Genomic DNA, 27635 nt, shown 5'->3' with positions numbered 1-27635 from the left:
TCAGTCTTTTACATGATACTCAATACATTTAATATTTATCTACTCAGGATTAGAGTTTTCTCTGCAATTGATACCCCTCTTTTCATCAGCTTAGAGAAGCAAAAGTATTTTCCTTTCAATAAAATATAATAGAGCTGTAGTGAAAGCCGAGGACATAATTTTAGAACTTGCTGACCCTAAAGTAAGAATGAGGACAAGTCTGGAAGTTTGTCGGTGCTGAATATACTTTATTTTTATCATACATATTTTTTCAAGATGAAAACTTTGCACAGGTGACAAATTACTTTTACCGGTGTTTTAAGTAACCCATTGTTACTTTATTATCTTTAAAGTACTAGCAGTTTCTGACCTTAATGATACAGATTTGGTGAATATTATTCTTGTGATAGAGCCTAAAGAACAAAGAGACACATTTTACCTGTACATATCAAAGCTCCACAAGAATCAATAACAGCTCATCCTGGGTGCATAATGTTGCTATGCTGCGTTATGTCACTTTATTAGGCATCAGTACAAAAAAAAAAAAAATAGAGCGTTTTTTCTAATTCTTTAGTACATCAAGTTGGAAAGCTACCCTGCCTAGAACTTTGTTTAGACCACTAAGACTTTGCACAGTCTCATCCTGAGAAGAATAACGTTATTAACTAGAGGTGGGTAGACACATACAGGAACATGATTAAATTGTAGTTAACTATGCTCCAATTTGTAGACTGGCCTTATTTAAGCAATCTCTTTTTAACTCACTGGTTCACCTTTTCTTAGTTTGTAAAAGGAAAATGTTAAATACATTAACATTAAACAAATTAAAATTAAATTTGTTTTTTTATTGATATAATTAAAAAAAAATTATGTAAACATGATTATGAAATAATAAAAAAAAAAGTTCTGCCGCATAAAATATTTCAAACTTGAAATCACAGTTTATGTCTGTTTGTCAATTTCTGTCTTTGGCTACTGGCTTCTCAGGAAATTGCAGCATGGGGTTAGTTTACCAATATATTTTAGCATGTACCATCATTTGCACCAATGATTTAGAATGGAATATGTTTGTAATAATACGATGTAGAGAAGAGGCTGAAAATGTGTTGTCAAAGTAGTCAGGAAGCCAACTAGTCTGAGAATATCACAGAGTAAAGCTGATGCATTTTTGAACTGTGGAGCAATGTGGGCAGATTTAATATGAATGTGTATTCACCACATTTATACCAGTACATGAATTGGTAAATGTGTGTTCAATATTTGAATAAACCGTAGTTATAGATTTTTGGGAATATTGATAAACTGTGCAATATACTGTCTGTCCTGAAATGTTCTATTATATAACAATGTTTATTGTAAATTTTTTTTGTACGTTAGTATAAATTTCTAATTAGAAATGTATATACAAATATCATGGGATTTGCAACATGTAAAAACACCTATTTGTTTATATTAGGTTATATATCTAACTTTTCAGCAAATTTCCACAATTTTTTCACTTATTTCACTTGCCAACATTCTGCATTTTAGATATATTTTAGATGCATGATATTAGCCAGTTTGGTGTAGGAGTAAAATTAATTTTAAATCAAATATATTTGTCAACAGCTCAAACATTTACTTACATACATTTTTCATTATTATTAATAGTGACATTCATTGCAGAAACTAGAGAAGGATGACATAACTTCAGAGTTCATAAAGGGCAAATTTTCCATAGTTTTACACTTACAGATCTGTAGAACACCTTTTTAAAACACACATTCACCACTCCAGAATCAGCATGCGAACATGTTAAATAAAGGAATGTCATTCTCTAAGTTATGTAGCATGAATAATACAGAAAGCTCCAGTTCCCAAGTGAAGAACAGATATTGGTAAATGTCAGAAGTTGCTTGATCTGATGACGATACAGATGACTTTTCCAACAAATATTTTATAAATATGCCAGTCATTAACTTGTGAATGTTAAAAATCGTTTTATAAATACGCCACCAACATGCCTTTAGGTCAAGGTCCTCAGCAAACTTCCAAGTATAAATCCCCTTGAGCCCATTACTCGAGGAAGTCTTGGCTGGTCTTCCTATTCTCATAGGTACAGAGATAAATAAAGTGAAATAAAAATAATGAATTTACAGCAGAATTGGATGAATTGCAGGAAGTTGTTCAGTGGTATCAATAATTTAAAGGAAAGTTATGCAAAATAGGACTATTTCTCATCTATTACTCATGCTGTAAAGCGCTGCACAAACTGTTGGCGCTATATAAATCCTGTATAATATTACATTTTATTACACTCTTCCCTTAAAAATGTTGAAAATGTCAGGTTTTCGGAACAATAATGTACTCCTCAATTTCCGTAGCAGATTTTAACCTTGCACAAAACCTATGAGCAGGGCCGGGACAATGGGTGGGCAGGAGGGACGGCTGCCCTGGGCACAATAATTTACTGTAGGGAAATCATTGTTACAAGGCTGTTACAATCCTTCTGTTACAAGGCTGATAGGAGTAGTGGCAGTGATTTTGACAAGCGAGAGACTGCTGGGTGTAGGATCCCCTAAGCTTGCACATCATGAATGAGGGGTGGGGGGGAGGCACAGTTTGGCATCTTTGCCCTGGGCACTGGATGACCTTGTCCCAGCACTGCCTATGAGCACCTGTGATTAGCAGATGGCATAATGCAATTACAAAGAAATATAATATCACACGTATTCTACTGAGTTTTATGACCTCATCATACACAGCATTATACAACTAAGTGGGGGGGGGGGGGATTCACTATAGCTTCAGCAGACAGAATCCGGAGCAGTTGTCCAGTTAAAGCTGAACTTTTGTCTCCATTTCATGAACTGTGAGCATGCAGACTGTTTACTGTAGTAGAGACAGGCAATGTCTCTTCTGCAATAAAACAATCTTACTTGTCTGCTCACAGTCTTCTTTAGAATGTACACTTAACTGCGCAAGGACAGCTTAGTATACATTCTGACACTTATCCTGTGTGCCAGGATGACTAAACTCCTGTGTATGCACAGGAGTGTCAATATCCCACACCAGGGCCGGACTGGGCATGAAAACCAGCCCTGGAAATAATTTCATAGTAGCGTAGCGTGGGTTGTCAGCACCCAAGGCAAGTAATTTGCACCACTAACCCGCAGACATTTAGCACCGAGTCCCTTCCACTCGTACAGTATATTTAGCATAAGGTACCCTTATGGTACCTCTTAGGATGTATCACTCTCTCTGTTCTCATTTCTTTCCCTTTTATCTCTCTCTAGCCTAATGTCTTGCTTTTTTTCCCCATATATCGCTCTCTCTCTATCCATCTGTCATGTTCTTTCTCACCAGCTTTCTTTGTTCCTCCCCCTCTTTTTATTCCTTCTCCTCCTCTTTGTTTTTTTTCCCTCTCTCACCTCTATATCTATACACACACATACACTGTATGTATTTACATCTATATGTATATTGCACCCAATGAATGACTGTCTTTTGGGGGAGGGTGGATTCCATTGTGAAATGTGCCTTGGCCATAGCGCCCACCATAAAGCATCCTCCCTCTGTACTGGTCCAGGACTGGAGGCTGTAATATACTTCTGCTGTGGCAGATGGGGAAGTGTGTACAGTGTGTGTGTGTGTCTCATGTGTGTGTCCTCTCCTGCAGGGATTGCAGACACATTACAGGAGATGGTCAGAGAGTGCAGCCATATTACAGAAGATGGCCAGAGAGTGCAGCCATATTGCAGAAGATGGTCAGAGACTGCAGCCATAGTACAGGAGATGGTCAGAGACTGCAGCCATAGTACAGGAGATGGTCAGAGACTACAGATATAGTACAGGAGATGGTCAGAGACTACAGATATAGTACAGGAGATGGTCAGAGACTGCAGACATATTACAGGAGATAGTCAGAGACTACAGATATAGTACAGGAGATGGTCAGAGACTGCAGACATTATAAAGGAGATGGTCAGAGACTACAGATATTGCACAGGAGATGGTCAGAGACTGCAGATATAGCACAGGAGATGGTCAGAGACTGCAGACATAGTACAGGGGACTGTTAGGGATTGCAGACATGATTGATGCAGGAGATGGTCAGAGACTGCATTTAAAGCTGAACTCAGTGTACAGGTATATAGTATCTCAGGTTCGCTCCACTCTATTTAAACCATCTCTGCAAGATCAAGTCAGTCATTTTCCTTTGAAAGTACAACCAAGCGACAGAAAAGAGCATCACATCCAATTTCCAAAATACAAATTTTCTTGCAAACACTGAACTGTTCAAGATTAGTGGAGGACAGTACCCATTTAATGGGTCCGTGAAGCTTTTAGCCTGATCCAGCAGTAAATCCTCCAAAAAAACCCCATCAAACAATCTGTGCAGCACACACAGAGCTCTGGCTAAATAGCTGATTACAAGCTGAAATGGTTAACAGCCATGTGTCCCTGGTCTCATAGAATGCTGCTGCAGGTCTTCCAGAGATCTTATCGGTGCGATCAGACAATGTGCAGGTCAGGTTAGGCAGATAAAAAAAGTAACCAGGGAGACAAGAGGGAGGGGAGGCTGATCAGTAACCTGCATGCTGCCTGATCACATAGATATCTGGAAGACACTGTAGCTGGCCAGCAGCATGTTACTGTGCTCCCTACGATCCTGATTTTTCCATTCAGCCAGAGTTGTGTGTCCTGCAGAACTTGTATTGTTGTAGTCATACCTCCTTTTATCTCCCTCTTGGCGTCCCCATTCAGCCCCACTCCAGCACTTACAGTCAAATGTGAGTGGGGGAGGGCTTCACTATCTGCTGATTGGATGTGGATGAACGGGAGGAGGAGCAAGTCCTCCCTTGTACTCCCCTAAGCAGCGCTATTGGCTGTGGGTTCCCTACTACAAGAAATGATCAGTCCACTGCCCAGAGAACACACAGTAAGTGTCCATGCGCCCACCTACCTGCATTATCTTCCTGCACACCACAGACCTGCCTGCCGCACAATAGCCACATGCTCCTCCAGCCCTCAGCTCCTAGAATTCATTTCCTTAGCCAGCCCTGCCTCCCATTCACAGCTCCTAGCTGACAGCGGCCCCAGGGCAGCCAGCCTACCGGAAAATTTCCTGCTATCCCAGGAGGCCAGTCCAGCCCTGTCCCACACCAGTCAATGAAGATAGCTGCAGTCCAGAACCAGGAAGAAGCTGGATAGAAAATGCTGGTACTAGCTAGTGATGCCAGACCATTAAAGGAGAGGTAAGTAATGCAGAATTTAGTTCTGCTTTAACCTTTGAAAATAAAAGCTAGAAATTAATTGGTTGCCATGCACAGGGGTTCCAGATTCTGGCTGTTCCAGTCTTAGTAAATTTTCCTAAGGGTATTTTAGATCGTATAGTCAAAGGGTTCTATATGAGTATATGAACAACTTAAAAATACATATAGAGGGCATGTTAAAGTGATTGTAAAATCTCTCCCCTTTCTCCCTTGATTGGCCGACTGACTTTGATTGACAGTCTCGGGCACCAATGGCGCCGCTGCTGTGTCTCTGCCAAATCAGGAGGAGTGTCCCGGACAGCTAAGACATTCGTGGACATAGCTGGAGAAAGAACGGGCTAAGGTAAGTAATTTGGGGGGGGGGGGGTGCTGGGGGGGCTGCTACACACAAAGGGTTTTTATTACCTTAATGCATAGAAAGCGTTAAGATAATAAACCTTCTGCCTCTACAACTCCTTTAAGGTTGTTTGTCAAGTTTGTACCAAATTATAAAATTTAAATATAAAATCAATATCTAGCCCTTGTATATAGAACATATGTGAGTATTGAGTATAGAGTTCAGCCATCATTAAGAAAAATGCTAATTAAAAGCCCACTATAATTAAAAAGATTGACCTTTACATGCAAGCAAAGCTGCGCAGTAAAAGTCAGAGCTGGAACAAACTATTATATGGATGATCAGCATTTATTCGGTTAAACCTTTTCTTTCAAACAAAAGCTTGCTTTAAAATGTTTATCACCTATATAAAAGTCAATTTAAAGTGATTTGCTCCAAAATTTGCATTTTTGTGATCTTGTTAAAAAAAAATAAAAAAAAAAATCACTGGATCTACTGGCAGGATAAACAGGTAAGAACAAACTTTGTTACAGGCGGACTACTGTGTTAAATGGGTTGTAAACCCTCATGGTTTTTCACCTTAATGCATTCTATGCATTAGGGTGAAAAACCTCCTGTGGTGCTGCAACCCCCCCCAAGCCCCCGTTTTACTTACCTGACCCCGATCCTTTGCCAGCCGGGAACGAGCACAACAGCTATAGCTGGTGTCTCGTGTCCTGATTGGATAGATTGATAGCAGTACAGCCATTGGCTCCCGCTGCTGTCAATCAAATCCAATGACGCCATGCCTGGGGCGGGGCCGAGTCCTGCATTCTGTGAATGGACACAGATGCAGGACTCGGGAGCGCCCCGCATGGGTGTCCAACGTAGGAGAGAGCTTCTCCAAAGTGGACACTTGATGCGGGGGAGGAGCCACCAGTGCCGCTCAGGGACCCCAGAAGAGGATGTTCGGGGCCACTCTGTGCAAAACGAACTGCACAGTGGAGGAAAGTATGACATGTTTGTTATTTAAAAAAACAAAACAAAAAACAAAGCTTTACAATCCCTTTAATACTAATGACAGAAAGCATCATATATATTTTTTTCCTTTTGCCCATAGTTCTATTTTAAGCCTATATATATATATATATATATATATATATATATATATATATATATATTCAAAAGCACTGCAACTATTATGTTTGTACAATAAAGCCCTAGTTCTCTGTGTACATTAGTAACTGGACATGAACTACTGGCATGCCGTCATAGTAAAGAAGTCTATCAATTTTTAACGCATGTCCTGATCATGCTGTATTGCTATACTATGGCTCGTGCTAAATATATTGCTGTAGATGTTGCTGTATTAGGAACACAACTTTACATTGGTGGTTTTCTGAACATAAACATGCTATGGTGTATGTTTTTCTGAACATCTCACTAAAAAAAAAAACAGTGAAATGAACATAATTTCTAATGATATATTATTTTTGATACATCAGGGGCACTGTGCTCTATAATGGTTTCTTTCTCACTATATTGCCGCCATAGGACTATGTATATTTGACTCCTTAACGTTTCCTCCTACTTACACATATTTCATAAAATAGATAAAGCATAGATACTATATTAATAAACATGATCCAGATGATTTTGTTGCAGCTACAAATGTAGATTGTGTTACACTGGTTTGTAATCACTGCCGAGATTGTTTTTCTTTTCTGAGCCTCAGTTCTCTCTATCTTACCATTTTAAAAGATTGTATGAATACTCATTTTCTGTCAAACATCAAGTACATCACCAAAGGCATTGGCAGTTGTTGAAATTGTTTGCTACATATATTAGTAAGGTACTTGTTCGATTTGGTTTGAATATAAAATATTTTTTTTCTCGAATAGTCCTACAGTGTGCAAAACACTTTGGTGTGAAGATCCATTTGGTGGATGTTTAAAGATTAGTATTACTTTAACTCAAATCATTGTTCCATAAAGTTACATTTTTTAGCCTTTCATGCTATGAGGTTTTAAGATCCCATGTCTCAATGGCATATGATGCTTTCTTGATTCCCTTACATAAAGGGAAGGATACAGTTATATCCTTTGTTCCTAGGTTCCAGTAATGCATTTCACTGCAGTTCTTTCTATCACAAAGATGAAGCTACAAAAGAAAAAAAAAAAAAAAAAAAAAAAAGAAGAGATCCTATATGCACGATGAAGATTGATGATTGAGGGGAAAGTATATGTCCCTTACACCGAAGTCTCCTGTTCAGCTTGCGGCTTGTCTTTCTTTGGTTTCATATTGCAGAACCCATGAAGGCCACAGAAACATGCAAATGTAAACTGCGGCATGGACTGAAATGTTGGGATGGAGATGATGTCCAAAAGCACCTGCAGTGGAAAAAAATTTAAGAATGAATTAAAAAATTTGCACAAAAAGTAAATAGTAACACAAAAAGGCAAATAATATCATAATATATAGGATTTTGATACTATGTACATATGCCTCTCCCCCTAATTTTAACTGCAGTGTCAACTTTTGCTGCAAAATCTCTCCTCAAAAAGGCTGCTACTGCCATCCTACTTTTATTTTTAAAGCAAGAATGCAGAGATGGCTTCAACATTTGGCCAAAAAGCTGTTACAGTGAAGTTCATATAACAATGCAATATCAATAGTCGTTTAGTGATGTGGGAGCTGAGATTACTCATTGAGTCTCTGGTTGGCGGGGGCCAGTTTTAAGCTGGCCATACATGGATCCAAATTTCACTGGTTTAGCAGGGACTGGCTGAATTTAATTTCATGTATGGGCAGACTGATTGTACCCAAGTCGATCTATTAATCAACTTAGGCACAACCAGCTTGTCGGATTTTTCTAAATACGATTACTACCAGATATCTATCCATCTTTCGTACTGTGCAAACGTTTTAGGCAGGTTTTTTTTTTTTTTTAGCATTTTTTTCCCCAAAATACAGCACTGAAAGCAGCAGGTGTGAAGGATCTATAAGCAAACTCTGAAAATGAGGTAAAAAGCACACAGCGCCTCTAAGTGCAGTATGTGTAGATTATTGTATTAATAGTACAAGGTAAAACACACAAGAGAATTAGGCAACAGCGCGTGGTATGAGCACGATGGTCCTTCTCTGTAGTGTCCGGAGCAGAGAGATTCCTCTTAGCCCATGTCCCTGGAGTTCCAGCCGGCAGCTTCCTGTACTGGCAGCTCGGTCTGAAAAAAGTAGATCGCTGGAGGCTCGGGGATGACGTCACTTCTGGGTACAGAGTGGCGGAGGCAGCCTTGCGTTCGGAGCATGCATGCTTCTTTTTCAGTCCATCTGGAACAGCTGCCAGTACAGGAAACAAGTCGTACGAGCTGCTGGCTGGAACACCAGGGACATAGGCTGAGAGGGATCTCTCCCCCCGGACACTACAAAGCGGGACCATCATGCTCATACCACACACTGTTACCCAATTCTGTCATGAGTGTTTTACCTTATATTACCAATACAGCGTTCTACACATACTGCACTTAGAGGCACTGTATCCTTTTCTTCCTTAAGTTCTTACACTTGCACACTTTGTACACTTGCATAAAGTCAGGGATTTTGTAGGATTAGTCCTGTGTATGATTAACCAATTATACTAACCAGGTGCTACTGATCATCAATTTCATATGTAGGTTGAAAAACAGTCATTAACTGAAACAGCAACAGCTGTGTAGGGGGCTTAAAACTGGGTGAGGAACAGCCAAACTCGGTTACTAAGGTGAGGTTGTGGTAGACGGTTTCATGTCATAGGTCATAAATCTTGGCAAGACTGAGCATAGCAACAAGACACACGGTACTTATACTGCATCAGCAAGGTCTCTCCCAGGCAAAGGTTTCAACGCAGACTGGGATTTCAAAATGTGCCGTTCAAGCTTTTTTGAAGAAGCACTAAGAAAAAGGGCAACATTGGAGGACCGTATGCGCAGTGGTCGGCCAAAGAAACTTAATGCGGCAGTTGAAAGACACATCATGCTTACTTCCCTTCAACACTGAAAGATGTCCAGCTGTGCCATCAGCACAGAACTGGCAGAGACCAGTGGGACACAGGTACACCCATCTACTGTCCGGAAAGTTCTGCCCAGAAGTTGCGTGATATTTGGGAAACCAGTCAAGGACCAGCATTGCTGGAGCAGAGTGACGCCCCTAACTGCCAGGGGAAAAACTCCTCCAGTGAGGGCAGGAGATTGGCTAAGGGTAGTGAAAGATTCTGGTGGTAGGGGATTCAATCATTAGAAGGACAGAGAGGGCTAGCTGTCAAAAAGACCGTAAGCACTAAACAGTATCGCTTGGGTTTGGCACATCGTGGATCTGGTGGACAGATTATTGGGTGGGGCTGGAGGAGGACCCAGCTTTCATGGTGCACGTTGGCCCCAGTGACAAAGTCAGAGGAAGATGGAGAGTCCTAAAAAATGATTTCAGGGACTTAGGAGCTAAATTGAGGAGTAGGACCTCCAAGGTAGTATTCTCAGAAATACTACCAGTACCTTGAGCCACACCGGGAAGGCAGTGGGAGATTAGGCAAGTTAACAAGTGGCTGAGGAGCCGATGTAGAAAGGAAGTGTTCGGGTTCCTGGATAAATGAGCTGACTTTTCAGTGAGTACCGGCTCTTTAACAGGGACAGACTGCACCTTAATGGGGAGGGTGCAGCTCTACTGGGAGAGAAGATGGCTGAAAAGTTAGAAAGGCCTTTAAACTAGGAGATGAGGGGGTGGGTCCAGATGTAGAGACAGCCAGCATGGAACAAGGTTAATAATTGGGTAATATTGGGGGAATTAATGGTAGGGTGACTATAATACCAAAACCGAAGGTAAGCAAGTTGGCAAATCCAAACTGCAGCATCATAACAATAAGGAAATAATATGCAACCTGACAAAGTTATGAGGCAATGCTAGAAGTCTAGCTAATAAAATAGGAGATCTGAAGCTGCTAATGTATGAGGAGGATTTCGATTTTTTGGGAATTTCAGAGACTTGGTTTGACAGCTCTCATGATTTGCTGGCAACTATTCAGGGGTATTCCCTGAATACCCCTGAGATAGCAGAGATAGGGAGGGTAAAAAAGGGGGAGGGGTATGCCTGTATTTTAAGAATGACGTGCAAGCGAATGTGAGGGATGACATTACTAAGGGAGCAAGGGAGGAGGTGGAATCCTTGTGGGTAGGGAGGAAGGGAGCAAAGTAATGGGAAAGTAATACTGGGTGTATGCTATAGGCCCCCCAACCAGAGGGAGGTGTGGGAGGCGGACACGGACCTCCTATCACAACTTGGAATGGCGGCAAGGATGGGAAATGTCATTATAATGGGGGATTTTAACTATCCAAAAGGAACCATGCATTTGTCTAAGACTTGCCATTTTCTAAATGTCTTGCAGGACAAATTCATGGGTCAGATGGTGAATGCACCAACAAGAAACAAAGCTTTACTAGACCTACTGATTACTAACAATACAGACCTGGTGGGGGATGTAGAAATATGGGGCAATTTAGGAAACAGCGAAAAGTCAATTAGTTTCAGTATAAATCACAGATATAGGAAGCACAAGGGCAATACAAAGACACTGGATTTCAAAAGAGCCAACTTCCCTAAATTTGCGCTTTTTGCTTTAAGAGCATACTAAATAAAGGTATTGGTCAGTGCATTCCAACAGGAAATAAGTTTGAGAGAGCTAAAAAAAAACAAAACAAAAAAAACCCTTGGTGGCTAAACTCCAATGCAAAAATGCATATAAAAGCAAAAGAAAAGGCCTTCAAAAAATAGAAGGCTGAGGGGTCATTGTCAGCATTCCAACTTTACAAAGAAGCCAATAAGGAATGTAAGAGTGTAATCAGGGCAGCTAAGCTAGAACATAAAAAACAATAGCGGAGGATAGCAAGTAAAAAAAAAAAAATAAATAAAAAAAATCAAGAAATTCTTTAAGTATATAAACAATATGAAAGTGAGGCCAGAACATATTGGCCCCATAAAGGATGATGAAGGGAATTTGGTTACAAAAGGACAGAGAAGGCAAAGGTTTTGAATAAATTGTTCTCAGTCTTCACAAAGGAAATGTGGGAATACAGTAACCAAGGCGGTAATGTTAATTCTAATAACACGTCACAGAAAGCACCCTCATGGCTAACAGAAGACAGAATCAGAAACAGACTTTAAAAACATAAAATATAAGTCACCGGGACCAAATGGCAACAATATTTAAAAAAGGGCCAAGACATAGCCCTGGGAACTACAGGCCAGGTAGCCTAACATCAATTGTCTGCAAGCTATTGGAGGGAATGATAAGGGACTATAGACAAGATTTTAGTAATGAATACAGTATCATTAGTAGTAATCAGCATGAGTTCATGAAGAATCGTTCTTGCCAGACCAATCTATTAATCTTCTATGAAAAAGTGAGCTGCCATCTTGATAAAGGAAGGCCTGTGGATGTGGTGTATCTGGATTTTCAAAAGACATTCGATCGAGTTCCCCACAAATGTTTACTGTACAAACTAAGGTATGTAGGCATGGGCCATAGGGTGAGTACCTGGATTGAAAACTGGCTACAGGGGCGAGTCCAAAAGGTGGTGATAAATGATGAGTACGCAGAATGGTCTGGTGTGGAAAGTGGGGTCCCCCAGGGATCTGTCCTGGGTCCGATCCTGTTTAATTTATTTATAAACAATCTAGAGGATGGGATAAACAGCTCAATCTCAGTATTTGCGGATGATACAAAGTTAAGCAGGGAAATACATTTCTAAGCAGGATGTGGAAACCTTGCAAGAAGACCTAAACAAAATAATGGGGTGGGCAACTACATGGCAAATGAGGGGGAGAACCTCTGGGGGAATCCAGAATGGGAAAGGACCTGGGTGTCTTAGTAGATGACAGGGTCAGCAATGGCATGCAATACATTCATTAAAAAGTGGATTCACGCCAGAGATAAAACGATAATTCTCCCACTCTACAAGACTCTGGTTCGGGCGCATCTTGAGTATGCCGTCCAGTTCTGGGCACCTGTCCTCAGGAAGGATGTGCTGGAACTGGAGAGAGTCCAGAGAAGGGCAACAAAGCTAATTAAGAGAATGGAGGAACTCATCTAAGGGGAAAGACTACAAAGCATTGAACTTATTCTCTCTGGAGAGGAGACGCTTGAGAGGGGATGTGATATCAATGCACAAATACTGTACTGGCGACCCTAGTATAGGGAAAAAAATAAACTATTCAGTGAAAGGGAATTTTAAAAGACACGTGGCCATTCACTAAAACCTTAAACTGCGTAGAGGGTTCATTACTGTCAGAGCGGTAAGGATGTGGAGTTCTCTTAAACAAGCAGTGGTATCACCAGGGAGCGTCGGAAGTTTAAAAAAACTATTAGCTGGGCATCTTAATGACCACAACATACAGGGGTAGACAATGTACTATTGACATAAACACACACACACACACACACCAGGAGGTTGAACTGAATGGACCGGTGTCTTTTCAGCCTCACCAACTATGTAGGTGGTCTTCATGGAAGAATTGCGGCCAAAAAGCCATACCTCCAATGTGGAAACCAGGCTAAGCGACTCAACTATGCATGAAAACATAAGAACTGGGGTGCAGAAAAATGACAGCAGGTGCTCTGGACTGATGAGTCAACATTTGAAATATTTGACTGTAACAGGAGACAGGAGAGCGGTACAATAATGATTATCTGCAAGCAACAGTGAAGCATGGTGGAGGTTCCTTGCAAGTTTGGGGCTGCATTTCTGCAAATGTAATGGAGATTTGGTCAGGATTATTGGCATCCTCAATGCGGAGAAATACAGGCAGATCTTCAGCATAAGGTATAACAAGGAGTCCTGATGGTTTGTCCACCACAGAGCCCTGATCTCACCATCAAGTTTGTGTGGGATTACATGACGAAAAAGAAGGATTTGAGGCAGCCTACATCCACAGAAGAGCTGTGGTTAGTTCTCCAAGATGTTTGGAACATTCTTCAAAAACTGTGTGCAAATGTACCTAGAAGAATTAATACCATTTTGAAAGCAAAGGGTGGTAACACACATTATATTGATTTGATTTGGATTTCTCTTCTGTTCATTTACTTTCCAATTTGTTAATTGATAAACTATTAAAACTTCTATTTCTGAAAGCGTTAGTCAGGATCCGAGGGGTTAAGCAGCTGTGAGACAGTTCAGTCAACTTAAAAGGCTTTACTCAGCAAAATGCAACAGAAAATTGACAGTCTTTATAGGCAGTTCAAACAACAACAAAAACTCCAGTATAAGACAGTCCTTTTAAATCATGCTCAGCATCCCAGCCACAGCATATAACATAGCAAAGTCCCAGTTCAGGCAAGCTCACCCAGCAGGATCAAGTTATAGGCAACAAGGGTCCTTCCAGCTTCAATGTATAGAGAATGGGGTGATTGGCGCTACCCTATATAGTGCTAAGTGGTTTGTCAAGAAGCAGTATGAATTATTATACTAAACTCCTTACACCAGATCAAAAGTGAACGTGCTCCCACATAAGAGGAGGATAAGTGAATAATGGGAAAAATATATCAGTTCATAGATAGACAATATATAGAAAGCATATATATATATATATATATATATATATATATATATATATATATATATATATATATATATATATATATATATACACACACATATATATCATACATACACACACACACATACACATATACACACACACACACACACACATATATACACACACACACACACACACACACACTCTAAAAAGTGAGTATGTGTTTAAAAATTATACACATGCTAGCTCCCATTGATTGTGATTCAACCAAGTTCTACAAAATAAAGATAAATTATAAGCATAGATATAAGAAATGGATGACACAAAAGGTGCAGAAGTGTCCAGGGGTATCCACACCTTACCATATAAACGCTAAGCGTGTGAACATACCTCACTTAATACAGTGCAATAAAATCCACAACTAGGCATACATGTATTAAGTGTCCAATTTGATGGCCCAAAACCTAAACAAAACCAAAAATACATATAGATGTGAAAAAAACAAAAAAACAAAAGAAAATATTATAAGTAGTCCCAGAATGTTCAATATGCCAAATATAAAGTGACTTCCGTGCACAGCAGGTAGTGTGACTGTAGTGCTCCCCCAATGGCTCCCCACTCACCAGACGTAGTTACCCCTGCAGGGGTGGTAGGCATAGAGTGGGTAGCTTTGAATGGGTCTCCTCCTTAGTAGCTGTACCGGCCCATCTACTCCGCCATCTGGCTTGTATCCCTGTTCAGTCAGGATCCGGAGTGTATACTATTCAGGGCTTCCCAGGGCGTTCTCCATCAGCAAGCGGCAGAGTCAAGAGAGGAGACGCCGGGGATTTGTAGGAAGGCTTTTCCCTGCCCACCACCAAAAAAAAAAAAAAAAAGATAGATAAATTCAGAATGTATAGCCTCCCACTCTCGTGTTTGGCAAAACAGCAATTGAACCACACCTGGGTTGTATGTGATGAACCGTGACTGCAATCAAGCCGGCTCCATATGTGAAAGACAATTGAATAAAGTGCTCCACATAGCGTGATACTGTTTTAACAAATTTATTAAAATCACTCCAAACACACTTCAATAGTTGCACTCACTTTTAAACTGAAACAAAGCCTTTGAACAAATCCACAGCAAACAACAGGATCGATGATCCAACGGTGCACCACGGTCACAGCGGACCTGAAGTGTAAACTGGTGTGATTCTCACCCAACCTTCTAAGGCCCAGCAGTCCGATCGGCATAGTCCTCTCCAGACAGCAGTGTCTAATGTCAGTGCGATGACATTAGACACTAGACTAGATGACATTAGACATTAGTCTAATGTCAGTGCGATGACATTCAGGTCCGCTGTGACCGTGGTGCACCGTTGGATCATCGATCCTGTTGTTTGCTGTGGATTTGTTCAAAGGCTTATTTGTTTCAGTTTAAAAGCGAGTGCAACTATTGAAGTGTGTTTGGAGTGATTTTAATAAATTTGTTAAAACAGTATCACGCTATGTGGAGCACTTTATTCATTTGTCTTTCACATATGGAGCCGGCTTGATTGCAGTCACGGTTCATCACATGCAATTGCTGTTTTGTCAAACACGAGAGTGGGAGGCTATACATTCTGAATTTATCCTCTTTTTTTGGTGGTGGGCAGGGAAAAGCCTTTCTACAAATCCCTGGCGTCTCCTCTCTTGACTCTGCCGCTTGCTATTGGAAAACGCCCTGGGAAGCCCTGAATAGTATACACTCCGGATCCTGACTGAACAGGGATACAGGCCCGATGGAGGAGTAGATGGGCCGGTACAGCTACTAAGGAGGAGACCCATTCAAAGCTACCCACTCTATGCCTACCACCCCTGCAGGGGTAACTACGTCTGGTGAGTGGGGACCCATTGGGGGAGCACTACAGTCACACTACCTGCTGTGCACGGAAGTCCCTTTATATTTGGAATATTGAACATTCTGGGACTACTTATATTATATTCTTTTGTTTTTTTCACATCCATATGTATTTTTGGTTTTGATTAGGTTTTGGGCCATCAAATTGGACACTTAAATACATGTATGCCTAGTTGTGGATTTTATTGCACTGTATTAAGTGGGGTATGTTCACACGCTTAGCGTTTGTATAGTAAGGTGTGGATACCCCTGGACACTTCTGCACCTTTGTGTCATCCATTTCTTATATCTATACTTATAATTTATCTATATATATATATATATATATATATATATATATATATAAATTATTACGCTTTCTATATATTGTCTATGAACTGATATATTTTTCCCATTATTCACTTATCCTCCTCTTATGTGGGAGCACGTTCACTTTTGATCTGGTGTAAGGAGTTTAGTATAATAATTCATACTGCTTCTTGACAAACCACTTAGCACTATATAGGGTAGCGCCAATCACCCCATTCTCTATACATACCTCTGTAAGTTCCTTCAGGAACCCAAAAAGGGTGGTGGGCAGCAACCCACACTATCCTAAGCGCGGAATCTATTTTAAATTTCCTTCCAGCTTCAAGCTCCTCTCAGCTCTGATAGCTCAACAGTAATCTCTCTCAAAACACAATCCTCTCTCTGACATTTTCAACTCAGCTGGCAATAAGCGGGTCTGAAGTACCTGCCCTCTTCAATTAAGCCCTTCTTAACCCTTCCCCAGGCTGACTCTCCACATAAACCCCCCCCCCCCCGTTCCAGGTCCGGGGCTGGACAATTTATACCACAATGGCCATAGGCCTGGGAAAGGGCATCTTTTTTTTTTACCCAAATGTATGCGACCAGTAGGGATGAGCCGAACACCCCCCCCCCCAGTTCAGTTCGCACCAGAACCTGCGAACAGACCGAAAATTTGCGCGAACTTTAGAACCCCATTGAAGTCTATGGGACTAGAACGTTCAAAATCAAAAGTGCTAAATTTAAAGGCTAATTTGCATGGTATTGTCCTACAAAGGGTTTGGGGACACAGGTCCTGCCCCAGGGGACATGTATCAATGCAAAAAAAAGTTTTAAAAACAGACGTTTTTTCGGGAGCAGTGATTTTAATGATGCTTAAAGTAAAAAAAAAAAAAGAAGTGAAATATTCCTTTAAATATCGTACCTGGGGGGTGTCTATAGTATGCCTGTAAAGTGGCGCGTGTTTCCCGTGCTTAGAACAGTCCCTGCACAAAATGACATTTTTAAAGGAATAAAAGTAATTTAAAACTGCTTGTGGCTTTAATGTAATGTTGGGTCCCGGCAATATCGATGAAAATCAGTGAGACAAAACGGCATGGGTACCCCCCCCCCCAATCCATTACCAGGCCCTTTGGGTATTAAGCGGAACCCTGCACCCAAATTATAAAAATAAAAGGCGTGGGGCCCCCAGGCCCTATATACTCTGAACAGCAGTATACAGGCGGTGCAAACAAGACAGGGACTGTAGGTTTGTTGTTAAGTAGAATCTGTTTGTAATTTTGAACTGGTACATTTTTAAAGTGTAGCTCCAGCCAAAAAATCTATTTTTAAGCTTTTGGGAAAACATAGGGAAGGGTTATCACCCCTGTGACATTTGTTTTGCTGTCTGTGCACCTCTTCAGAAGATTTCACCTCACTTTCTGTCCCAATGACAAATGTTTTTTGACAATTTGGGGTTTTTAGTGAAACAAGGATTGGCGATAAAGCATCAGTGGAGAGGAGACACGTTTTTCCCATATTAACTCTTACAGGAGAGAATTTCCCTTCCTAGGGGTAGATTTCATCTCACTTCCTGTTGTCTCCTTCCGTTTGCAAGTAGGAGTCTTTTGTAAGCTGGATGTTTGAAAGTAGGGGCCTGCCCTATATACTCTGAAGAAATTGGGGCCTTAGGTGTTGGTGTTGCCACAACACTGTAAGACCTCACAGTTACTCTTGGTGGGAGCTGGAACAGGCCCTGCTGTGAAATTTTAGATCAGGAATTGTAATTACATGCACCTGTTGAACAGGAGCAGAAAAATGGGGCCTTTGGTGGTGGTGGGGGTGGTGCTGGTGCCACAACACTGTAAGTCCTCACAGTTACATTTGGTGGGTGCAGAAATGGGCCCTGCTGTGAAATATTAGATCAAGAATTGTAATTACATGTCCCTGTTGAACAAGGGCAGAAAAATTGGGCCTTAGGCGCTGGTGCCACGACACTGCAACCCCTCACAGATACTCTAGTTGGAGCGCAGGAAGGAGCCCTCCTGCAAAATATTGCATCAAAAATTGTAATTACACGCCCCTGTTAAACAGGGGCTGAAAAATTGGTGGCGGTGCCCAGAACCAAAAATATTCTTACAAGCCATCAGCATGATCATTGAGGAGGAAGAGGATAGTCACTCAGCATAAACAGGATAGTCACTCAGCATCAGCATAGGCAGTCTTGGAGGGATCTGACATTTCAAAAAAAATTATTCGGTTACATCAGCATCAGGTGCTTAGTAGCTGGTGGTGATACAAGACTGATTCATTTTTATGAAGGTCAGTCGATCGACTGAGTCGGTGGACAGGCGCACCCTGTGATCAGTTACAAAGCCTCCAGCGGCACTGAATGTGCGTTCCGAAAGAACGCTGGATGCAGGACAGGCCAGTAGCTCAATTGCATACTGTGCAAGCTCTGGCCAGTGATCCATCCTCAAGACCCAGTAACCCAGAGGATTTTTGGTGGGAAAGGTGTCCAAATCAGATCTTGCCCCTAGGTGTTCCTGCACCATGTAAAACAGATGCTGGCGATGGTTGCTGGAACTGATCATACCAGACAAAAAATTGTCTGAACGCATCGGTCAGACAGCCACCTTCTCCACCGCTCCTTTTTTGACTGACCGAAGCCTCAGCAACACGTTGTCCAGGAACAGGAGTTTGTAACCTCCCAGTCTCTGGGAACGCATTGCACAGACCTTTCTGCAAGGCCTCCTGAAGATGTTTCATCCTCTGCTCCCTCTGCGACGGCAAGATCAGGTCCGCAACCTTACCCTTGTAACGTGGATCAAGGAGGGTTGCCAGCCAGTATTAATCCCCCTCCTTGATACCACGAATACGAGGATCCTTCCGCAGGCTTTGCAGGATCAGGGAGGCCATGCAGCGTAGGTTTGCTGAGGCATTTGGTCCATGGGTTTCTTAGGGACTGTAAATGATCCCTTAAAGACTGCTGCTGATGCTGAGTGCCAGGCTCCACCTCCATGCTGACACAATCCTCCTCTTCCTCCTCCTCCTCGTCCTCTTCCTGTGTGATCGGCGGGCACGCAGGAACACTGTCTGGATAAAGGGGGCCTTGAGAGCTAAGGAAGTCCTCCTCTTCCTGCCTCTGTTCTGCCTCAAGTGCCCTGTCTATTATTCCATGCAGCGTGTGCTCCAACAGGTGGACAAGGGGGACAGTGTCACTGATGCATGCACTGTCACTGCTCATCATCCTCATGGCCTCCTCAAATGGTGACAGGACAGTGCATGCATCCCTGATCATGGCCCACTAGCGTGGGGAAAAAAAACAAGCTCCCCTGACCCTGTCCTGGTGCCATAGTCGCACAGGTACTCATTGATGGCCCTCTGCTGCGTGTGCAGCCGTTGCAGCATGGCTAATGTTGAGTTCCACCTGATGGGCATGTCACAGATTAGGCGGTTCTTGGGCAGGTTAAATTCCTTTTGGAGGTCAGCCAGCCATGCACTGGATGCACACAGACTTTCCTGGCCTGCCTCAGGACATCCTGTAAGCCTGGGTACCTGCCCAAGAACCGCTGCACCACCAAGTTAAGGACGTGAGCCAAACAGGGCACATGGGTCAGTTGTCCCTGTCGGAGGGAGGAGAGGAGGTTGGTGCCATTGTTGCAAACCACCATACCTGCCTTAAGCTGGCGTGGCGTCAACCACCTCTGAACCTGCCCCTGCAGAGCTGACAGAATCCCTGCCCCAGTGTGGCTCCTGTCCCCCAAGCACACCAGCTCAAGCACCGCATGGCATCTTTTTTCCTGCGTGCTTGCGTAGCCCCTTGAATGCCTACGGAGCACCTCTGGTTCCAAAGACAAATCAGCACAGGAAGAGGCCATGGAGGAAGAAGAAGAAGAAGGAGGGGCTGGAGGAGAGAGGTGTGGCAGTATCACCACTAGTAGTATTTTGGAGGCGTGGTGGCAGAAAAACCTCCAACACTACTGCACCCTGTCTTGCATCCTTCTCAGCTGCCAGAAGAGTCACCCAGTGCGCGGTGAAAGATAGGTAACGTCCCTGTCCATGCCTGCTGGACCATGAGTCAGCGGTAATATAAACCTTACCGCTGACTGCCCTGTCCAGCGAGGCCAAGACATTGCCTTCCACATGCCGGTAGAGAGCTGGAATCGCCTTCCGTGAGAAAAAGTGGCATTTGGGAACCTGCCACTGAGGAACCGCACATTCCACAAACTCACAGAAGGGGGCAGAGTCTACCAACTGAAAAGGCAGCAGTTGAAGTGCTAGCAATTTAGCCAAGCTAGCATTCAACCGCTGGGCATGTGGATGGCTGGGAGTGAACCTCTTTCGGCGGTGCAGCAGCTGGGGCAGGGAAATTTGCCTGGTACAATCTGATGTTGGTGTATCGATAGCAGATTGCCCCCAAGTACTTGGCTGTGACATACCTAATTCTACACTTTCATTTCTCTCAGTGCAGGTCTCAGAGAGGACTGAAGGTATAGTGGGGTTGGAGATCCCAGCTGATGAGGAGCAAGGAGAGGTGCTCTTTGTTCTTTGGTGTGGGTCTTTTAGGTGCGCTTGCAAATGAACTGCATGGCAGGTCGACATATGTCTGGTCAAGCATGTGGTGCCCAAGCGGGTGATGTTTTGGCCACGCGAGATACGCTTGAGACATATGTTGCAAATAGCAGCGGTGGGATCTGATGCACTCCTCTCAAAAAAGTCCCACACCAAAGAACTGTTGGAATAACATGCAGAGACAGCAGCGCCCTGCACATGCGGAGCTCTGCGGTGTGATGCAGTCAGTGTGCTGCCCTTAAGCTGGCCCCTGGAGGGCATCCTGCCTCGCTGGTGATGTACCTCCTCCTCCTCTCTCCTATCAGGCACCCACGTGGAGTCAGTGACCTCATCCCCTCCCTCCTCATCACTGGAGCAAAACTGGCAGTATGCTGCAGCTGGGGGAACATGACTGCCAGATTGCTGTCCTTCTTTGGCACCCTCTCTCTCTGGGCTCACGTTACTGCCTTCCTCTAGCTGGGTACCATCATAGGAGCCTTCAAAACACTGGGCATCCTCCTGGAGCATGTACCCAACACTGTGGTCAAACAGTTGGGGGAACTCCTCAGGAGGACATGGTGGGGCTAGGGAAAGGGTGACTGATGCCATTGCGCCGAGGGAAGAGGCCGTGTTGGCAGCTGCTTTGCCAAAGTATCCTGAGCCTGGGTGAGAGAGGATGAGGAGGATGAGGACGGCTTGGTCATCCACTCTACCAAGTCTTCGGCATGTTGCGGCTCAACACGGCCAGCTGCCGAAAAAAAGGACAAGTGTGTCCCACGGCAACGTGCTGATGAGGATGCACCGTCTCCACGATCAGCACTGTTGCCTCTAGACACAGAGCCTGCTTGCCCTCTTTTATTGGCTTGTAACTGTCTGCCTCTCTTTGTTAGCCTTCCAGACATACTAATGGCCTGCAGCGAGATGTAGCTGCACAAAGCTGGGATGTATATATACTGATACTGCAGCTAGCAGAATCAACTGCCTGCCTGTAGTATTATTAGTATGAGAACACCAGCAATTGTCTTCAGGTAGTTTTAGGTGCACACTGTGCAGAGGACACAGTACACTAACTGTAAATACTGGAGCTGCCTGCAGTATTAATATAGGATCAGAAGAACACCACCAATTTTATTCAGGTAGCATTAGATGCACACTGTGCAGAAGACACAGTACACTAACTGTAAATACTGTAGCTGCCTGCCTGTGGTATTAATAGGATCAGAAGAACACCACCAATTTTATTCAGGTAGCTTTAGGTGCACACTGTGCAGAGGACACAGTACACTGTCTGTAAATACTGTAGCTGCCTGTCTGTGGTATTGATAGGAGCAGAACAACAGCAATTGTCTTCAGGTAGCTTTAGGTGCACACTGTGCAGTGGACGCACTACACTAACTTGTAAATACTGCAGCTGCCTGCGATACTAATAGGATCAGAAGAACACCACCAATTTTCTTCAGGTAGCATTAGGTGCACACTGTGCAGAGGATGCACTACACTCACTTGTAAATACTACAGCTGCCTGCGGTACTAAAAGGATCAGAAGAACACCACCAAATTTCTTCAGGTAGCTTTAAGTACACACTGTGCAGAGATCGCACTACACTAACTAGTAAATACTACAGCTGCCTGTGGTACTAATAGGCTCAGAAGAACACCACCAATTTTCTTGAGGTAGCTTTAGGTGCATACTGTGCAGAGGACGCACTACGCTAACTGTAAATACTGTAGCCAATAGGAATAGGATCAGAAGAACACCAGCAATTTTCTTCAGGTAGCTGTAAATACTGTAAAAACACCTGCCTGTCAGTAGGAAGAGAATAACAGGAACGGATCTAGCTAAACTGAATATATTTGGCGCCCATATTGTTCGTAATTCGACGAACGGGTGAACATACGATGTTCAAGTCGAACATGGGTTTGACTCGAACGCGAAGCTCATCCCTAGCGACCAGGTCTATGCCCCCTTCGCACTCTGAATCCATATAATTTCTAGACCGGATTGCTGCTGTAAACCTATCATAGTCATTTTTATCAGTTTCCATTAGGCGGTACACTTCCTGGTACTCCTCTTTGAGGAGCGTTTGCACCAAATCAGCCCAGCTTCTTCTGGGCCACCTTTTAACCTATGCCATGTTTTCAAATTCAGCCAGGCAGTCCTCAATGTGGTCTGCCTGGCTGAATTGGTAGCATCGGGTGTAAAAAAAGTCACCAGTACAGATTCTATCTTTATTACCACTGAGCAACGCCAACCTATTCTGCTATCTCAGAGGGTACCTGTCCCTCCATAAGACACCTGATCTCCACAGTAGGCTCAACCACTAGCACTTGATCCCCAAGTTTAGACTCTGACCCTGGCAGACCAGTTGGCAACCCCGCTCTGGGTCCTCGCTGATGGTTTATGCCCACGTTTAAGCACTTCGCAATTTTTGGCTACCCTGTAACATAGAGTATGATGCACAGCAACTCGGGGTGAGCGCATATCCTCTGCAGGATACTGTGGCTCACCACTCAACGATGTGACCTGTTCCCTGGCGGGGAGCAAAGGGGAGTCCTTCCTCTGGGCACCAAAGAAATCACTTCGGGAACCCCCAAGATATGACAAGTCAGGCCCAGAGGGAGAACTCTCTGCCTCCAATCCTACACACACCTCCAGGTCAGCTCCTGCAGGTTCACACATCTGACAGATTTCTTTACTGTTTACCTCCTGCAACACAGTATTTAACACTTCACATGGGGGTTTCCCCTTTTTAGGGGAGGCCCCTGAACCTTTGAACTTTTGTTCACACAAATTCCAAAATAGGGGGCAGTCTCACCCAATTAGCAAATCATGGGGTAACCCCGGGATCACCCAACTCTCAGTGTAGCAGTTCCTGCGGTTGTGGACAGGGTTACATGGGCCACTGGATAGTCCTTGACAACCCCATGTACAGAGACCACTTCAATCTTTTTCCTGGGTATCAGATTTCCCTGAAACCTGTCCGATCAGAGCAGGGTAACCCCACTCCACGAGTCAAGAAGTGCTACAACCTCCTGCCCATTACCCCGCACCACACTCTCAAGCGGGCTTAGATTGTTCATGGGACCAGTGGCAAAAGCAAAAAGAGCCATGTCACATTCCATTGGCTCCTTCCGCCTTGGACACTGGGCCGCCATATGACCCAGTTGTTGGCAGGACCAACAACGACCCTCACGGGGTTCCCGTTCTCTCTGCCGACTCTCAGGAGGGTTTGACGTTAGGGTGCTCCTAGCGGGAGTGTCATGCACCCAAGCAGACACCATGCGTTCAACTGGTGCCATCTTCGCGCTGGAATGCACTTCCTTAGAATGGGCCAGCTCTCTGGTAATAAAGGGACTCTCCTGGACACTTTCTGCACAACTGTAGCGACCCAAGTGCGACTCGCTCTACAATCTGAGTGGTGGTCTTCTCCTCTGGTTTCAGCCAATCCTGGAACAGGTGCAGTAGACGATACAGTTGCGCATGGGCAGGCTTAGCTCTGTCAAAGTGCCATTCATGAACACGGTTTGCCCTTAGAGCCACAGTCACTCCCAGCCTGGCTAGGCTTTCTGCCTTAAGAATTTATAGTCCCGTGCTGATTCAGATGCCAAATCACAATAGGAGGTTGAGAATCTGCAGTGAGGAAAAGAGCCAGCACATCCACCCAGTCTTTCACAGGGAGACCTTCCCTTTGTTACAATCCTTTTAAACATTGCCGTATCCACGTTCCACGTTATCTGTGGCTGTCATCTTTGCATAGTCCGCTGTACTGCCTTCCGAGGGTCACTCTTTACAGCGGGATCATCTTTCACCTTTCACCCTGCTGGGTCACCGCCTTTTGCAGTCCTGCTAGCCGTTCAACCAGTAAGCGGTTTGTTTCATGTTGCACAGCAATTGCCTGTGCCTTACCCATTGCTAATTGTTTAAGTTATGGGCATGTTCTGTAAATTAAATAATGCAAATCCTCAAACAATCCATGTTAATTCCAGGTTGTGTGGCAACAAAACACGAAAAATGCCAAAGGGGTGAATACTTTTGCAAGGCACTGTAAACCCCTTCCCAGCCAGTGTCATTTATACAGTTTTATGGGCACAATTAACACAAAAGGACCAATTTTTCCACACCTGTTTGACAGGTGCCTATCATTAAAATTTTTGATAGCAAGGTCAATTCCTGCTTTCATCAAGAGTACCTCTATAGGGTTATGGTATGAAGGTACCACCGACACCCAAAGCCCAATTTTTCCGCACCTGTTACTCTTATCCAAAGTCTGCCAAAGAGACACAAGAATGTATCCAAAAAATCTCTAATCTTGTTCTTAGTGCCGGTTCACACTACCGCGACTTGGGATCCGACTTGTCAGACCTCAAGTCGCCCCAAGTCGCTTGACATCAGAAATTCCATGCAAGTGAATGAGAGCCGTCTTAATGCACGCTACTGAAGTCGCTCCGACTTCAGAAAAGGTCCCTGTACTACTTCAAGGCGACTTGTACCCATAGATTTCAATGGAAGTCGCCTACAAGTCGGATCGTGGTCTATAGTGAAGCGACTTCACAGGAAGAGAAGATGGTTTTCTCAAGCAAACCCCTCCCTCCCCCAGAGCTGATTGTTTGATTGGCCACTGGAAAGTCGCCTGTCCTGGAGGCGACTTGAAGTCGCCTTGTAAGTCGCCCCAAGTCGCGCTGTGGTGTCGCCCTCAGGTCATGTCCAGGTCGCCTCGCAAAGTCGCGGCCAGAGTCGTGTTGCCCCTGTGTGAACCGAGCCTTAGTGTTGTAAATTGTGGCCTCCTCATACAAACTGGCTCCCCAAGCCGTTGTTTACAAAATAAAGAAAGCTTCCAGGGAAAATGTAAAAATTTAGCAGCAGGTTCTATACACGATACAGATGTGCCACTTTACAGGCAGACTAAGGGGAGGGGTCTATATTTAAAGGCACTATAATTTATAATATAGGCACTATATTTAAAGGCATTTTTCAATTCTATTGTCATTTCTCATTTTTATGGTTTTACTTTAAAGTGGTTGTAAACCCTAGCAAAAAAGAAAAAAAAAAAAAAACCTGCAAGACAAAGGCATATTGAGCTAGTATGCATAGCATACTAGCTCATTATGTGTTACTTACCTTAGATCAAAGCCACCGGAGTTACTTCCAGGTATCGCGGCTCTGTGATTGACTGGAGCCACGATGATGTCACGTACGTGCCGTTGCTTCAGTTTGCTTCAGTGCGCATGTGCCGATGACGTTGGCACATGCAAATATGGGGGATATCTCCTAAACCTGAACAGTTTAGGAGATATCCAGGGTAGCTACAGGTAAGCCTTATTATAGGCTTACCTGTAGCAAAAAGTGTGTTGTAAGGGTTTACAACCACTTTAAGCATCACTGCTCATTTAAAAGTTATGTTTTTTTACAAACTTTGTGTTAATTTGATAACTGTCCCCCAGGGCAGTACCTGGACCCCCATAACCTTTGTATGCCCAATTACAAAGTGGGCACTTTTGATTTTTTGCAGTTTGGTTCCCCTAGACTTCAATGAAGTTTGTTATTCGGTTCCAAACTTTTGCAATGTTCGAAAGTCCTGCAATGACCTTAACCAGGGGTCATTTGGCTCATGTTGAGCTATGAGTCTTTCCCACCCTGCCAGTTCCAAAGCCTGTGTGAGAGCTAATTTCCTCCCCGCACATCCCCTCCTGCAGCTCTTCTCTGTTGCTCGAAAATAACAACATTTATAAATGACCGCCATTCCCTCTGTTTTATCAAGATATAAAGTGCTGTGTGTCCGTTTTGTAAAATTTCGAATCCTAAATATCCTTTCTCACAGTACCCCTATTGTCACATGACCTTCCTCTGCTGGCCAGCTGACATCAGAGGGGTATCTCAGCCCCTCCCTCCGCATTCCTTAGATCTGGGAAGGAGAGAGGAGGAGGGCACATGACACCATAGAGGTGCTGGGAGAAAAGGGATTTAGGATTAGAATAATAATTAAAAAAAACAGACCCACAGCACTTTATATCTTGATAAAACAGAGGGGGTGGCAGTTATTGAGTATGCTGACTTTACAACCACTTTAATGCATTCTCATCTTATTGTTAAACACATCGGTGTATTTTTTGTTTAACCCCCTGGGTTAATCAATGTGTATACCCAGCTTTACACTATGTGATCTCTCTCCGTCTGACTGCAGCCTGCTCTGGTTCACAGGACTGGGAGATATAGGCGTGTCCAAATTCCACCCGATTGATATAGCAGCTACTTGGTCAGTCCCTGTCCAGCCTTTCAACCTACCTTACTATTTAGCTGTGCTTTTAGAATACCGCCAGTCTGAGCAACAAGTTCATTTCTTAGCTCAAATATCCAGTCTATGTCTAGCTCTAGCCCTAATCTAGCTCCTGCAATCAAGCATTCCTAATTCCCTGGTTACCAACCTCAGCTTGTACACTGTCTGTTCTTACCTTTGGTTTGCTTTAGTTTTTGAATCTTCCTGTTGATTTTCTACAATGTACTCTGCTCTGGTTCTAACCATATGAACAACTGTGTCTAAGGGCTGCAAACTGGTACCCTCTCCAGTTAAGTCCAACACCCCTTGCATTAGTGCTCTGGAGGCTCTGCACCTCGGACCTTTTTAAAGCAGTAGTAAACCCAAAAACAAATATTGTTATTATAGTACAGCTTACCAATTCTTAGATGTGATTTTCTGTATTAGTCTCCTTTTTAGGCCTTTTTTTCCAATTTCATCTGATGATCTGACCAGCAAGCCTGTTTTTCACAAGCTCAAGCTCCTCAGCATAATGAATCCATTTACATGGATGAGATTAATCATTTACCACTG

The 27635-nt window shown here is 43.4% G+C and overlaps 1 protein-coding gene across 3 annotated transcripts in view; it reads right to left on the bottom strand.

Annotated features, from left to right (window-relative positions):
- Nucleotides 1–217: 217 nt before the first annotated feature.
- BLACAT1 (BLACAT1 overlapping LEMD1 locus) overlaps nucleotides 218–27635 on the bottom strand; it is a 178471-nt gene continuing 151053 nt past the window's right edge. For all 3 annotated transcript variants that reach the window (XM_073615804.1, XM_073615803.1, XM_073615802.1), the window contains exon 2: nucleotides 218–7940. In XM_073615804.1, the coding sequence (XP_073471905.1) occupies nucleotides 7800–7901 (102 nt within the window). In that variant the 5' untranslated portion in view covers nucleotides 7902–7940 and the 3' untranslated portion in view covers nucleotides 218–7799. The remainder of the gene's footprint in view (nucleotides 7941–27635) is intronic.

This window comes from Aquarana catesbeiana, linkage group LG02 (assembly GCF_042186555.1).
Source record: "Aquarana catesbeiana isolate 2022-GZ linkage group LG02, ASM4218655v1, whole genome shotgun sequence".
Taxonomy (NCBI): domain Eukaryota; kingdom Metazoa; phylum Chordata; class Amphibia; order Anura; family Ranidae; genus Aquarana; species Aquarana catesbeiana.
This window is presented reverse-complemented; position numbering and strand designations above follow the sequence as displayed.